The sequence below is a fragment of the Sphaeramia orbicularis genome, chromosome 12 (genome assembly GCF_902148855.1).
Source record: "Sphaeramia orbicularis chromosome 12, fSphaOr1.1, whole genome shotgun sequence".
In the NCBI taxonomy this organism is placed as follows: Eukaryota; Metazoa; Chordata; class Actinopteri; order Kurtiformes; family Apogonidae; genus Sphaeramia; species Sphaeramia orbicularis.
In genome coordinates this window covers 26,917,661-26,931,695 of record NC_043968.1, presented here as the reverse complement: position 1 = coordinate 26,931,695, position 14,035 = coordinate 26,917,661, and the positions used below count along the sequence as shown (strand labels likewise).

Sequence of the window (14,035 nt, the reverse complement as noted above, 5' to 3'; positions counted from 1 at the left end):
TTCCAAATTACCATCATTTAATCAGCTATTTCAAGTGACGATCTATTCTGATGTTTTCTTTCAAGCTACATTAACCACCATGTTATCATCAAACCCTGTCCCAATTTTTTTTAACCTGTACTTTCCTGCATTCTGTTCCTTTTATGTAGCATCTTTTAGGTGGTATTACTGCGTAGGAGCTGTGACTACTATACACATGCACATATAAAGTTGGTGCATTGTGTTTTTTCTCATATTTCAGCCTTGCTTGTGTCTATTCTTTGCTTCCTACTGCAGCTCTGGAGAATCTTCCTCAAAGTCAAACTCTTCTTGGCTGACCACTCAGAGGAAATTTTCTTTTAGTGTTGTTGTGTGTAACCCACAGAAACCCAAACAGCCACTGGTAACCAAAATCATCCACTGAGGTTTAGGGCGTTTTCAGATTGGGTATCTAGATCCGTGCTATACTTGGATACGATCACACCTTTAACGCAGACGTTGAGTTCACAAGTACATACCGTGGCCCATGCCCAAGAACAAGTGGGTGTCAAGGGACAATTTGAGTCTCCGGAGGATGTGAGTCGCACATGTGTAGAAGCATTTATCTCTGCTGTGGCGAGTTGTAAAAGATGGCCAATAGAGATAAATGCTTCTACACATGCGAGACTCACGTCGTCCAGAGACTGAAATCGTCCCTTGACAGTGGGTGTTACAGGACCAGTAAGACCAGAAACAGTAGGTGGCGGTGTGGAAGGAATTCTGTCAGTATCCAACAAACACAGAGGCCAGAAGAAGATAAACTTGCGTCATCAACCGAACAACTGTTCTATTCATTTGTCTACAATGGCGGCAAGACAGGCAATACTTTTCTATCTGTTAACTTGTTTGAGGCAAAGAGAAGAAGAGCGACCTTTGTTGTCCCTGATATATCACCGAGCTGTTCGGTCGACACGGGTACTTTCACAACGACTATGGTCTCGTGATGATTAGGTCACTTCCGGTCTCGGGTACAGATTGCTTTCGCACAGTAACGTTCCGAACTGGAATCCATGCAGTCTATACCCAGGACTACCTTCTCAGCTGGACTTGGGTACGGTACCTGCGCATGGAACGTTTGCATTCACATTGATCAAATTAAATGGACTTTGGGGTCCAACATACTCGGATATGGACTCGGATACCCAGTCTGAAAACAGCCTTAATAACTTGTGATCCACTAATCCTATCAATACATGTATTTGGTATAAAATACAGTTTGTCATCTTTTCATGGTCATCAGATATGACCCATTTGGACGTTCAGAGTGAACGTGGAAACACCGTCATCTTCTACAACATTAATTCACCAGTAAAACCCATGGAGTTGGATCAATGACAGTGGATGGACACACTGGGTTTATATTCAGTTTATTATATAATATAATCACAGTTTTATCTGTTTCTGATATAAAAACCCTCAACTTTAATCTGAGCTTTAATCAACATCTACATGATCAGTGAATTAAATAAAGGAAAATACATAATTTACACTGAAAAAATCCAATATATAGAGGACAATATTGTAATTAATGGTGATAAATCACTTAAGAAAGGTTAAATAGAGAGAAAAAAATATTTTGAAACTGCTACCAAAGCCACACTGGGTCTTTCTGGGTTAATATATAATTATCTCAGTGAAGGTCAAGTCAGACTGAATAATGTGAATTTATTCCTAATTGCTGATGGTGACATAGAAGTGGAAAAATGTGCACCTCATTAGCTATATGACTAAAAATATGACTTTAATTCATTTACATAAGATACTGCAGATCCTGCGTCCACTGTGTGTGTATATCCATCATACCTCATATTTCTCATTTTGGATTCAATTGCTCTTTTCATTTGTTCTCCCTTTCACACATATATCAGAACACAGATGGGAGATAAATGGTATTGTAAAATGGGAACATATTCCAGGTTGTCTACTTTGTTGTCTCTGCATAAGTACCATCTTATCCTGCTTTGAGCAAGGATTGGAAAAGATTAGAGCTAAGATCTAAAGGGTCACACTATGTCCCAGACAAAGCCTTTAAAAATTAACAATTTCATGACTGTCAAATCTTGTGTTGAAGCAACAGTATCAGTTAATAAACCTCAGTCTCATTCAATACCATCTCCTGATAATGGCAAAGCTTCATATCAAACTGCTGCATCCAAAGGTCAACTCACACCATAACTGAGCGCAAAGAAGACAATATTTTTCTGTCTATATCTTTTTCAGTCTATTAACCTCCTTTACACTCTGTTCATTGGATTTTCGACTGTGTGTTGCTCTTTGCCTTGCTGAATGCTAAAACTGTGTGATGTTCCTGGGTTTTAATATGCAAAATATTTTTGACTTTTTTTTTTTTTTTTCTAGAAACAGAGGACCAAGAAAGTCTGAACTTTCTTCATTTACAATGGATGAATGGACAAACAAAAGGGCTCCACCGACAGTAACTCAAACCAGATCAACAGAGACTCCAGAGAGAAAGATGCCACGAAGCTGCTCACACTGTTTGATTGACATGTCACCATTGTTACCCCGGGAGTCCAGGGACTGTAACACAGAGCAACAACGCCCATGTGCATCAGTTGAATGACTTGTATTGTCACTGCAGTAGACAAGACCAATCACACAGCAGGACGAAGACATGTCTAATCAACCTCACTGAGGAGGACATAAAAGTGACTGAAAAGGAGCCTTGTAGCTTTGAGGTTCAGGGTCGTGACTCTATACAGTTTTATTACCCTGCCCACCAAAGGGGAGGCAACGGGTATTGTTTTTGACTCAGTTTGTTTGTTTGTTAACACTCTAGCAGCAAAACAATTTGTTGAATTCATACCAAATTTGGTTTATAAATGGCCAGCAACCCAGAATAGATGTCATTACATTTTGGGAAAAACAGGTCAAAGTTAAAATTTTTTATGAATTTTTAAATTTTTTTTTTTTCCCCATTTACTTTTAATGGGTGAAATGTCAAATGTTTGTAGCAGCAAAAACTAATGGTTGGATTCATACCAAATTGGGTTTATAGATCGCCAGTGACCCAGAATAAATCTGATTACATTTTGGGAAAAGCAGATCAAAGTTCAATTTTTTTTTTTTAATTTTTGAAACTTTTTTTTTCCTATTTACTTATAATGGGCAAAATTTCACGTCTATAAAAACATCAATTTTGTTTCAATTTACTTAAAACTTGGCACATATATAGAGGTAATTGATATGCTGACATCAGCTCATGCATAGACATGATGACATCAGCTGGATCGATGCCAAAATAAGCTACAATACATGTGAGGGGCGGGGTTTGTAGAGCCTGGCACCACTTGTTTAAATATGAGCCCATGAATTAGACAGATCTGCTGAAAATAGGTCTCCAATCTAGCCCTAACTGAGTTGTTGAGATATGAATTGAGTACATTCGACAAACTATAGGATTTATGTGACCACTAGAAGGAGCAGTGGGTCACTCTGCTGGTCTGTCATGGTGGAGACTGATCTCATGAAATTGCGTTGTATGTCACACCAGTTCTTATGGCATTTGACATACGCATTTTTGACCTTTCACGTGTTATTCAACGCCATTTGATCGTGTGTCAATTTACGCCAAGATCTCCGGTTCACATAACTCTAACCCTCAGTGTGTGGCATTTGACATGGCGTGAACATACATGTGGAAAGCTTATAATGTGTACAGATAACACGCCAATTAAAAGTGATGTGTATACTTGCGTGAGTCATGATAAGACGTTGAATGGTGAGGAAAACTAATCCCAGAGTGACTTTGACTAAAACATCAGAACAAAATGGGATGAGAACTGCTAAGAAACTGCTAAGAAACAACTTGTAGAGTCAAAGAAAGTAACAAAGCTAGACACACTGTTGTTGTTTTCTCCCCTGGACACGAAATAAAAATAACGGAGTCTGATAATGAAATCACAGCATTTCTTCTACACAGGTGGGTTTGAACATGAGGCTTATGAAGGCATAAAGTTATTTTGTGACGTTATTATGTTTGCAAAGTTTGTTGAGCCACAGTTCAGAGGAAATTGTTAAAATTCTGGCCTTTTTTGGATGATTGAATACAGATCTTGAGTTCAGCTATTGACAACACAAACCATACAGAAAACAGAGGGGATCTGTGGTTTTACTGTAGCTCTTTTTTGTCTAAAACAGACCTAAGCTAACAAAACTGTAATGTAAACTATCAGCCAAAGCATCACATGAACTTCATAAGACACATTTTTTATGCTTCATTCAGTGAGTGATACAGTCTGTGGATACATAACGTTAATGCATGGGTGCTTTTGATATTTTTAAGAGTGTTCTGGTACACAATTTTCCCCTTTTGTTGATAGCTTGGAGTATGAATATCACATATACTCCCTTTAAAGCAGGGGTGTCCAATCCTGGTCCTCGAGAGCTACTATCCTGCATGTTTTAGATGTATCCCTCTTCCAACACACCTGATTCAAATGATAAGCCTATCATCAAGCTCTGCAGAAGCCTGATAACGACAGAAACACCTAAAACATGCAGGACAGTAGCTCTGGAGGACCCCTGCTTTAAAGCATAAAACAAATGACAGCAACCAACTACATCCATCTAAATGTACAGCCTGTGTTACTGAGGCCTTCACTCACCTCCTCCACTGTCTTTCTCTTCCTCTTCGATGCTGTTCTTAATGCTGTCATACTCTTCGTCGATGTTCTGGTTGCCTCGGATTTGACTGAGAACTCGGCGGGCCTTTTGGGTCAGACCACGTTGGATTAACCAGCGAGGGCTCTCCGGTAGGAACAAGAAACCCAAGAACTGGAGCAAGGCAGGTAGAACAGACAGACCCAACATGTACCTGAGGAGAGGTAGAAGACAGAATATTCAGTACCTTTTTTATATATGATAACAATTTTAACTAGAAAAGCACTCGCAGAGCCAAGACCTCCGCCAAGGCAGATCAGTGGGCCCCTTTGCCCCCCCCATCACCACCAAAATGTAATAATTTGTTCCTTGTGCCAGTATCTCAACATTTCCTGAAATTTTCATCCAAACCCATCCATAACTTTTTGAGTTATCTTGCACATGGACAGACAGACAGACAGACAGACAGAGAGACAAACCAACGCTGGCAAAAACATAACCTCCTTGGCGGAGTTAATAAAAAATGTCCAAAGGTTACATCTTTACATAGAGCAGTGTTTTCAACCTTGGGGTTGGAACCCCACGTTGGGTTGCCTGGAATTCAAATGGGGTTGCCTGAAATTTCTAGTAATTGATAAAAAAAATAAAAATAAAGACTTACTAATAAAAAATATGGTGAGCTGAGAGAGACAATCACAACACATAAAAAACATGACAAACTGTGAAGCTGAAACTGAAGCACTGTGGTTCGGTTTATCTGTCAAATGTTCATTGTGGTCAGTTTCAGATGCTGCAGCTCTTTCATAATTCACAGTTTGAGTTATTGTTTGTTCAGTATTAATTGTCAGCCTTGTAAATCCAAGCTGGACTGACTGTACATATCCTGACCAAGGAAAATCAAATTCTCACTTTGTGCAGTAATCTACACCTGGCTTTTCTGCCTCTGTCCATAATAATATACATTATATAGACTAAATGTCATCTAAAATTAATGTTTATTTGCAACATAGTATAGCAAACTATGACATGATCAAAAACAAATTAATTTTTGCAAAAAAAGTCTCCTTTTTAATGTCTGGGGTCGCCAGAAATTTGTGATGTTAAAATGGGGTCACGAGCCAAAAAAGGCTGGGAACCACTGACATAGGGTATGTTGGAGTATTTGGCAGCATCAGATAGTTCAGTTCAGTAGAATTAAAGAAATGAACCTTAGTATTTAACTTTGTTTTGTAAATATAGCTTAAAACACATTCATCTTCAACAATTCCACAGCATCCCTGACTTTCAGATTTTAATACCATGGAAGAATAGCTTTAACCAAACAAAAGCGCTGACACACTGGACTGTTATGTCAAGAGGAAAATTGCCTCTTACTAGTTCTTAACATTCACTGAGAGTTCAACACATTCTATTAAAGATGTGAAGACTGAATATGGAAAAAAAACAAAAAACAGACGGTACAAGAGATGGTAACAAGAAATAATAGAAGCCATTACTCAAATTCAACGAAAGTGAAAACCCATATCTGTAAGTTGCTCCAAAACCGTAAAACTCTAAACCCAATAGGTGTCTCAGTAAGCTTTTAAAATCTCTCCTATACTTGCTAAAATTACATACAACTCCATGCAAAAAAGATCATTTTTATCCACAGAATCTCACTCAACATTTAAGTAATCTTCAAAGAAGTAAACCCTAATCCTGCCTTCAGTGTGACAGCAGAAAAGGACATACACAGAACATACAGCAGTGAAGATGAAGAAACAGTACAGTAAAAGATAAAGTGTAAAAGTACAGTACATCTGCTTTAAGGAAATGTTAGAGACTGACCCATGTGCATGTTGACATTTGGAATGAAGCATGACTTTTTCTGGCATTTGGTATGATAAGAACCAAAAGATAAGATACTAATGTCAGCCCTGAATACATGACAAAGATAAAGGGAGACAGGACATATTGTCATAGTGAATACATTAACATCAGCTCTATAAACTCTAACATTACTATTATTATTATTATTACACTGGGTTACAAAAAAATGTTTTTTGCAAGTTGTCTAGGTTTTTTCAACTGAATTAGGACCATTTTGCACCGCTAAATCCAAAAATGACATCTGTTTTTCTCAATCAGGTCAGGTTTTTTTTGCTAATTTGATTTTGAAAAATCTGATCTTCTCACAAAATTGATTACATTTTTGTGACTTTATCAGTTGATTTTTTGTGTAGTTCTCACCCAAAATAGGTTTTAAGAGAAAAAAAAATCATTTTCTAACAGGATTCCTGTTAGGTACAATGGTGTATTCACCGCAGATGTAGCAGAAAACATCAGGCTTATTTTTGCAAGATCTTCTGGTCAAAGCCATTTCATTCAACTGTAATATTAAAAAAAACATTAATCATAAATTGGCAAAAGTAAAATCTTCAGAACTCGTTTATTGCAAGAAATATGGAAGAATTTCGTATCATATGATGTGAAAATGCCCATAAATGTAAGCAAAAATGTTAAAAAGCCAATATGTTGCATAGTTCATAAAGTTGACCTGATTGAGCAAAATGAATGTGATTTTTGGATTCAGCACACCAAAATTATCCTAAATCAGCTCAAAAAACTTAAACAATAAATTTGTTGTTGACCAGTGTTATAATAATAGTCTGTTCTTAGTGCAATTTGATGACACGTTTTGTGAGATTTGTGTATTGATAGGATTAATGGATCAACACGTATTAAACTGTTTAGATGAGTAAATCATTTTGGATGTTTGGGTCTTTATGGGCTAAGTTACAATATTTTAGCAAAAACCACACAGTACTGGTAAAATGTAGCTTGACCACTTTGCAAAAATACAGAGATGCAATGTTGAAGGTCCCTAATATTTGGTCTAACTTGTCTGTTTGTGTGTGTGTGTGAGTGTGTGTATGGATCGTCATCTCTGACCTCCATCCGTCGTGCCGTAGGTAGCTGAAGGCGCCATCAATGAGGCTGGCAGTGAACTGTCCACCAGTGATGAAAAGGGTGTTAACCGTCACCAGCTGACCCCTGAGATGGGGCGGAGAGGCCTCAGCGATGTACACCGGCACAGTCATAGAGGCAATACCTGCAGAACAAAGAAAAGACGGAAGGAGAGGTGATGGTTAGTGGGAGGAACAAACCACAAAAAGTGTTACTACATATGCTGATCCCCCTGGAAAAAAAAACAAAACACATGCATAACAGGAAGATTTAGATCCCTTACTGAATTGTCTTTACTAAAAAATAACTTTACACTACATTAACTTCATAAATGTGTCCTGAAGCTGCATAGTTAGACCTGCTAATATGGATATGTTTCAGTTTATAATTTGACAAAAGTTGTGAAAAACTCTTTTCACCTGATTCTGCTGTTCTTCTCAGCTCTACAGAAAGGTAGAACGTCTTTAATGCCACTGTTTTGGCGCTGCAACCAACAACTACTTTGTTTTGTTTGAGTCTCTCAGGTTCCATAAATAAGTTTCTAGCAGCAGACATCAGCTACTTTCAGCAAAACAAGTTGTTGTGCCTGCTCAGCTGACAAAGTTAACAAGGACCAAATTAACAACTGGCTAACACAGTGGAGTTACAACACTTTCATTTAAAGAGGTCAAAACAGAGCTACACGGAGAATGAACAGTGTAAATGGGTAACTGCTCATGCTCTGTAAATTAATGAGCTTAATGTGTGATTTTACTCGTGGTTAATCTCTCAATAATACCAACATTTGTTATAAAGGTGTAGGTATTTTTGATGCTGCTGACCCTGGTGTCTTGTGAACAATAGGTGATACTCTAGTAAGTATACTGTAGATCTTGTTCATGGATGCTGAGCTTTGATCTGGAAAACATCCCATCACACACATGCACACACGCACATGTTCACAAAACTACACATCATAGCCACAAACAGTATGTGTTCACTCAGGATGATTCTGACGAGGTCCCATGAGATGCACCATTCTGCAGCTGGCTCCTGATAAGCTCTATTAATAGTCCGCCACTGCTCTCTACACACCCCTCCCCTCGACACTCGTTTCCCCCTCTCGCCTGCCACCACCCTGCCCTCAACAGCCACCATGCCTACGTGGCTACCTGTTGCTATGGCAACCACTTGGTGGTAAACCTGTCTGTCTCAGAGCGGGCACCACACTGTGGCAACTCTGGGAAGACAAATCGATAATCTAGGGAGAGGATCTCTTTTTTCCTTTCTTCGTTTTTTTCATAACACCTCCATGGATGGAAGAGAGTGTGAATGGACTGGAAAAGAAAACCACTAGCATCAACAATCACAATCCACTCAGATCAGTTTGGATTTATGTCTTTTCTCATTTCAAAGTAAAATTGCAAAGATAATACAGCAATACATACCACTGATATAATAACTAGTAAAAGGGAAAAAGCAAGACATCTGCAAGAAAACTGATAAAAATGCACATTAAAGTGATGATAAATAATGGTATTAATTCTAAGGCAAGACAAAATCACTGTCTGAGTCTGGAATGTTTGTATAATGAGTAAACTATAAGTGATGATTCAATGTGTCCAGTGTTTGCTGCTCCACCCTCTGTCTCCATATTATGATTGGAATTGATTTCCAGACAGTGCAACAGACCTTTAGGCAGTCAAGTCTTTATCTTAGTTATGGCTAAAAAGGATTATAATCTGATGGCAGACATCCAAGACCCAGATCACTGACAAAATCTAATCAACTGCTCTTTGGCATGCAGTCTGTCTGCTCAGGCCGATGTGATGGAAATCTAGTCATTAGCTTACGACAGATCCTTCTGAGGACAGAAACTTAATCTATGAAGGGCTGAAGCAGAGCTATGGCTTCCATGTCTGTTAGTACATACCGAAAGCAAATCTTTCTGTCAGTGTGGAAAAGAGCAAACATGAAGTTATTATTTACACTTGCACTTTTCTGTACAAGTATAAACAGACTGGAGTACTGTTAACAGTTACACTTGTGTGAATGTACTGACTGAACAGGCACTTGCTGAGTAGAGAAAGGCTAAAACAAATGCTATGAATCCAGTTTTCATCCAGTCTAACAGCTAAAATGTGTTTGCAGTGGAATCTTACTTGTGTGACATTATGTGGACACATACATTCAGCTAGACATATGGAGACGCTCCGATGCATCTGACACAAACAAATCCACATGGTACCCCGCTGTAACGCCTCAATCTGCATCCCCTTTCATACAACCAGGCCGCTTCTCTCATTATTTTCTTTATTATTCTGTACCATATGGATCTCCAGCTCATCACAGTCCAGTCCACAGCTGTCAGTAGATACAGTGTGACTGAATGTGATGCTACAGCTGATGATGAGTAATGGATCATTTCCATCTCATCTTCTGCTGGAGGTGGTGAAAATATGTTAAGAGTCCAATAACATTAATACCGCTGCACTGAAGGCTGCTTTAAAGTATTGCAAATGTTTGGCTTCAGCTTATTGATCTTTTGAAGGGTTTTTGACTGGAAGTCTATTGGGGTTAACCCTTAAAGACCTACAACTATTTTGGGGTGACCTCCAAATTCTTTTTTTCTCTCTCCATTTTAAGTTTCCTACGAGGATTTGTCACCATTTATCACAATATTATCGTGTGTGTGCATTTCTCATTTTTTCAGTGAAATTCCACTCTTTTCCTCTATTTAATTTACTGACCATATTGTTGTTCATAAACACTCATCAAATGTAATTATATCAAAACAGAGAACACTGAAGAAAAAGTGATATTTTCAGTAAAATATATGAATGACCAAACAGAAAAAGCATCTACAACTACTGTCATTTGTTAGATAACACAGGTTTTATTGGTGAATCAATGTTGGAGAAGATGACAGTGTTTCCATGTCCAAATTGGTATCTGACAAACTGCATTTTACCTGAAGGATTCAAAGTGTTTTATTGTCATGTGTACAGTAAAGAAACAGGTCTTCCTGTACAATAAAAATCTTTGCCATCCACACTGAATGCCAAGAAAATTTAAGATAAGTATAACAGTATGAGTATAAAAATTAAAATAGAATAATCTAACTAGGAAATTAAAACGACCCAAAACAAAGTGGCATTTAAAAGCAGCATGCAAAAGAAAATTAGCATAAAAATCTATAAAATATAAACTACTATTACTAAGAAAAAAAAAATATTTACATAAATGTGCAATATATTGAATATATGAATTATTTGCATGTAGTGATAGGATTAGTGGTTCCAAAGACATATTAGATCAGTAGATTGTTTTGGATGCCAGTGCATTTTACAGCGACTTTTTTCTAGCTTTTAAAATGAGAATTTATTTACCAAACCCCTTGTCTTTTATTGGTTTTACTGCTTAAATGTCAGACTTTGACATCAAGTGGAGCATCACACAAACTATTTGTTTTCACTGACCATGCCCAATGAAAACAAAGCCACAGCATATTCTCTTTGTCATTATTGAGCTTTCCTTTGAGCCCCACAGACGGTTCCATCTCCACACTCAAACATATGTCCACACTGGAGTCATTATCTGGTCAGGCTCGGCCTCAAAGCAGCACGGCACACTCAAACAAAGGACCCGTCTAGTCGAGTGAAGGCAGCCTCCGGGCACACGGTACAAAGCTCGGGACTGACTCATTTGATCAGAGTGTAAGGGATTTACTTCACTGGACCCTTCATCACTGTGATGTAGTGAAAAGACACACAGGACACTTCCTGGTAGGATTCACTGGTTCTGATGGAGGAGGCAAATTCAGAGTTAATTGAGGATCCTTGAAAAAGCAAACTGAGGAAAAGACAAAACCCTCTTGGATGAAACTGTTGATATTAAACCTGATAAGTGTGCAGAAAAAAACAGAAGAGGCTATGCCCTTTCATAATTAAAAGTACTTAAGTATGCTTAATTTCACACTGGATTTGCCAGTATTTTTGAGAGCTCTGACAATTACTTTAAGTGTTTGGGAATACGTGGTCTCATATCTGTAACCCCTCAGGTCTTTTATTCATTTTTGTCACTGTTCTTTTTTGATTTACTGATCATTATGGGTGTGTTACAGCTTATGGCATGAATTTTTCTAAGACTATTTCTTTTTTGACATTTTTTAATCCGTCAGTTACTCTTACAGGTCTTTTACAGACACTCTTTGCACCCTCTGGGAACCTTAGAGCCAAAAATGTACATGCAAAAAACTACTATATAGAAATCATACATCTTTTTTTTTCAGTTTTTTTTCTACCACTTCACCTCAGCATGGGAATGCAGTAAATATATAATAATATAATAGCAATGATAATTTAATAATTACATTTAGAACTCATATACAGTAAGTCAGCTTCCCTCCCACCAGCAAATAGAACTGATGAAATCTCTTGGATGAGAGACGAAATGAAACTGAGGATGAACGATTACCTGGACAAATGAAAACTTACAAATACCAAATGTTCAATAATTTTCAGGACTTTAACCCTTTAAATGCCAGTTCACATATATGATGATACTTGTTTAAAAAGAAAAAAACAAAAACATAAAATTACATATTGGATGTGGCAGTGTTTTATGTTAGAGTCTTGGACATGTCAAAGATAACAAACAACACTGATTTCATTGAAATAGTAGTTTTTGCTCAGTGCAGGAGCTTCATGGAAAAAATGCCTGATTGATTTACATTAAAATCACATGTTTTGATCTCACATAACATCAGCTTTTTAAAATAATCATATAGTCATATAAATAGAAGCACTAATGCAATAGAATCAATGTTGTTGCTAGTTTATTACATATAGACTCTAGTCTAATTTAATCTAATCTAATTTTTTTTGTTTTTTCATAAACATCAGTGACAACATGTATACAAACCAGCATTTAAAATACTGAAAATGTTTGAACTGAATACTGAATATTTGGTAGTTTTGAGGAGAGCTCAAGTGGTTAAAGAGATTTATGTAGAATAAAAGGAAAAAACATTGATATTTGGTCATTTTTTTTGGTCAAATACATTTTTGGCTTGAGGGTCCCCATAAGGCAAGAGGAATTCACAAAGGCAAAAATAAAAGACATTAGAAAACGAAAGACACATAGTATTTTCTCCCAGAATCTGACATTTGAGAGATGTCATTTCCACATTAAAACAATGATTCACACAAAAACAAACTCCTCATTAAGTCGACATTTGGCTTCCACTGAGTAAGAGCGAGAATTGTGATTCTATTTTATCAACCAACAAATTAATCAGTGCGCCTCCAGGTAGTAATTAAATGTTATCACAAAGTAATTATAGCACTATTCTGAATCCAGACACTTCATCTGCTGTTTCTAAGAACAAAACAACCACCAAGTTACCAGCACTAAGGCCATGTCCACACGAAACTGCATCTTTTACTATCCGATCTTTTTCTTTGTTGTTTTCAAAAAAGTGCTCTGAAAACACAGAGTCATTTCAGGAAATATCTGCGTCCACACAAAAGCACTGAAAAAGACTGAAAACGATGTAGTGCAAATGCCAGGCCTGTATGTGGTGTTGTAAAGCTCTAAACGAAGAAGACATGGAGCATGCGCATAAAGCTTAGTTGGTTCAACTGGGTCTGATCCGATATTTCCTTCTGGTTGCCCCTCTCCGTGGTAGATCCAAGAGCATGTAGTGAATGTTGTTAGCTATGGTTGTTTGTTGCTCATTGTAATGAAAGTGTAGCTGAAGATTTGGATTCAATATTTCCAACCAGCTCAATAGCTGTTGTAGCACAAGCACATACTCTATAGTCTGCCACTGTTGTTGTTGTTGTTGTTGTTGTTGTTGTTGTGAAGTGGAGTCTTGCTTCCGGGGTGAAAGGTTAGAGAGGTGGGGATATGACATCATCTTTTTAGAAAAGTTGCGGTTTGGTTGGTCAGACGAAGGCGTGAAACTGGTGTTTTCAAATTTATCTACAGTTTCAGTGACTGAAAATGCCGGTTTCATGTGGACAAAAGACCTATCCGATACAAAACTTTTACGGATACGACCAAAACCATCTTCGTATGGACAGGGCCTGAGTATACACCATGTGTATATTTGCACATGCACGTGTAAGGATTGTACAAAGGCTTCAGGGAGCAGAGCATAAAGAAAGATGTTCATGGCTATCAACCCATAAAGACCCAGTGCTACTTTTATGTCAGTTCCCAAATGAAATTTTCTCTATATTTAACCTTTCTTAAGTGATTTATCACCATTTATTTATAATATTATCCTCTGCATTTTGTATTTTATCAGACTACATCAGGTATTTTCCTGTATTTAATTTACTGATCATTTAGATGTTCATAAAAGCTCAGATTAAAGTTGAGGGTTATTATATCAAAAACAGAGAAATCATTAACTAAACACAAAACAAGTATGTCCATCCACTGTCACTGATCCAACTCCATGGGT

The 14,035-nt window shown here is 37.5% G+C and overlaps 1 protein-coding gene across 1 annotated transcript in view; it reads right to left on the bottom strand.

Moving 5' to 3' along the window:
* slc2a13a (solute carrier family 2 member 13a) overlaps positions 1-14,035 on the bottom strand; it is a 108,007-nt gene that overhangs the window by 78,631 nt on the left and 15,341 nt on the right. Inside the window, exons 2-3 of the mRNA XM_030150382.1 lie at positions 7,570-7,729; positions 4,644-4,852 (exon numbers count right to left, since the gene is read on the bottom strand). Of these exons, the coding sequence (XP_030006242.1) occupies positions 4,644-4,852; positions 7,570-7,729 (369 nt within the window). The remainder of the gene's footprint in view (positions 1-4,643; positions 4,853-7,569; positions 7,730-14,035) is intronic.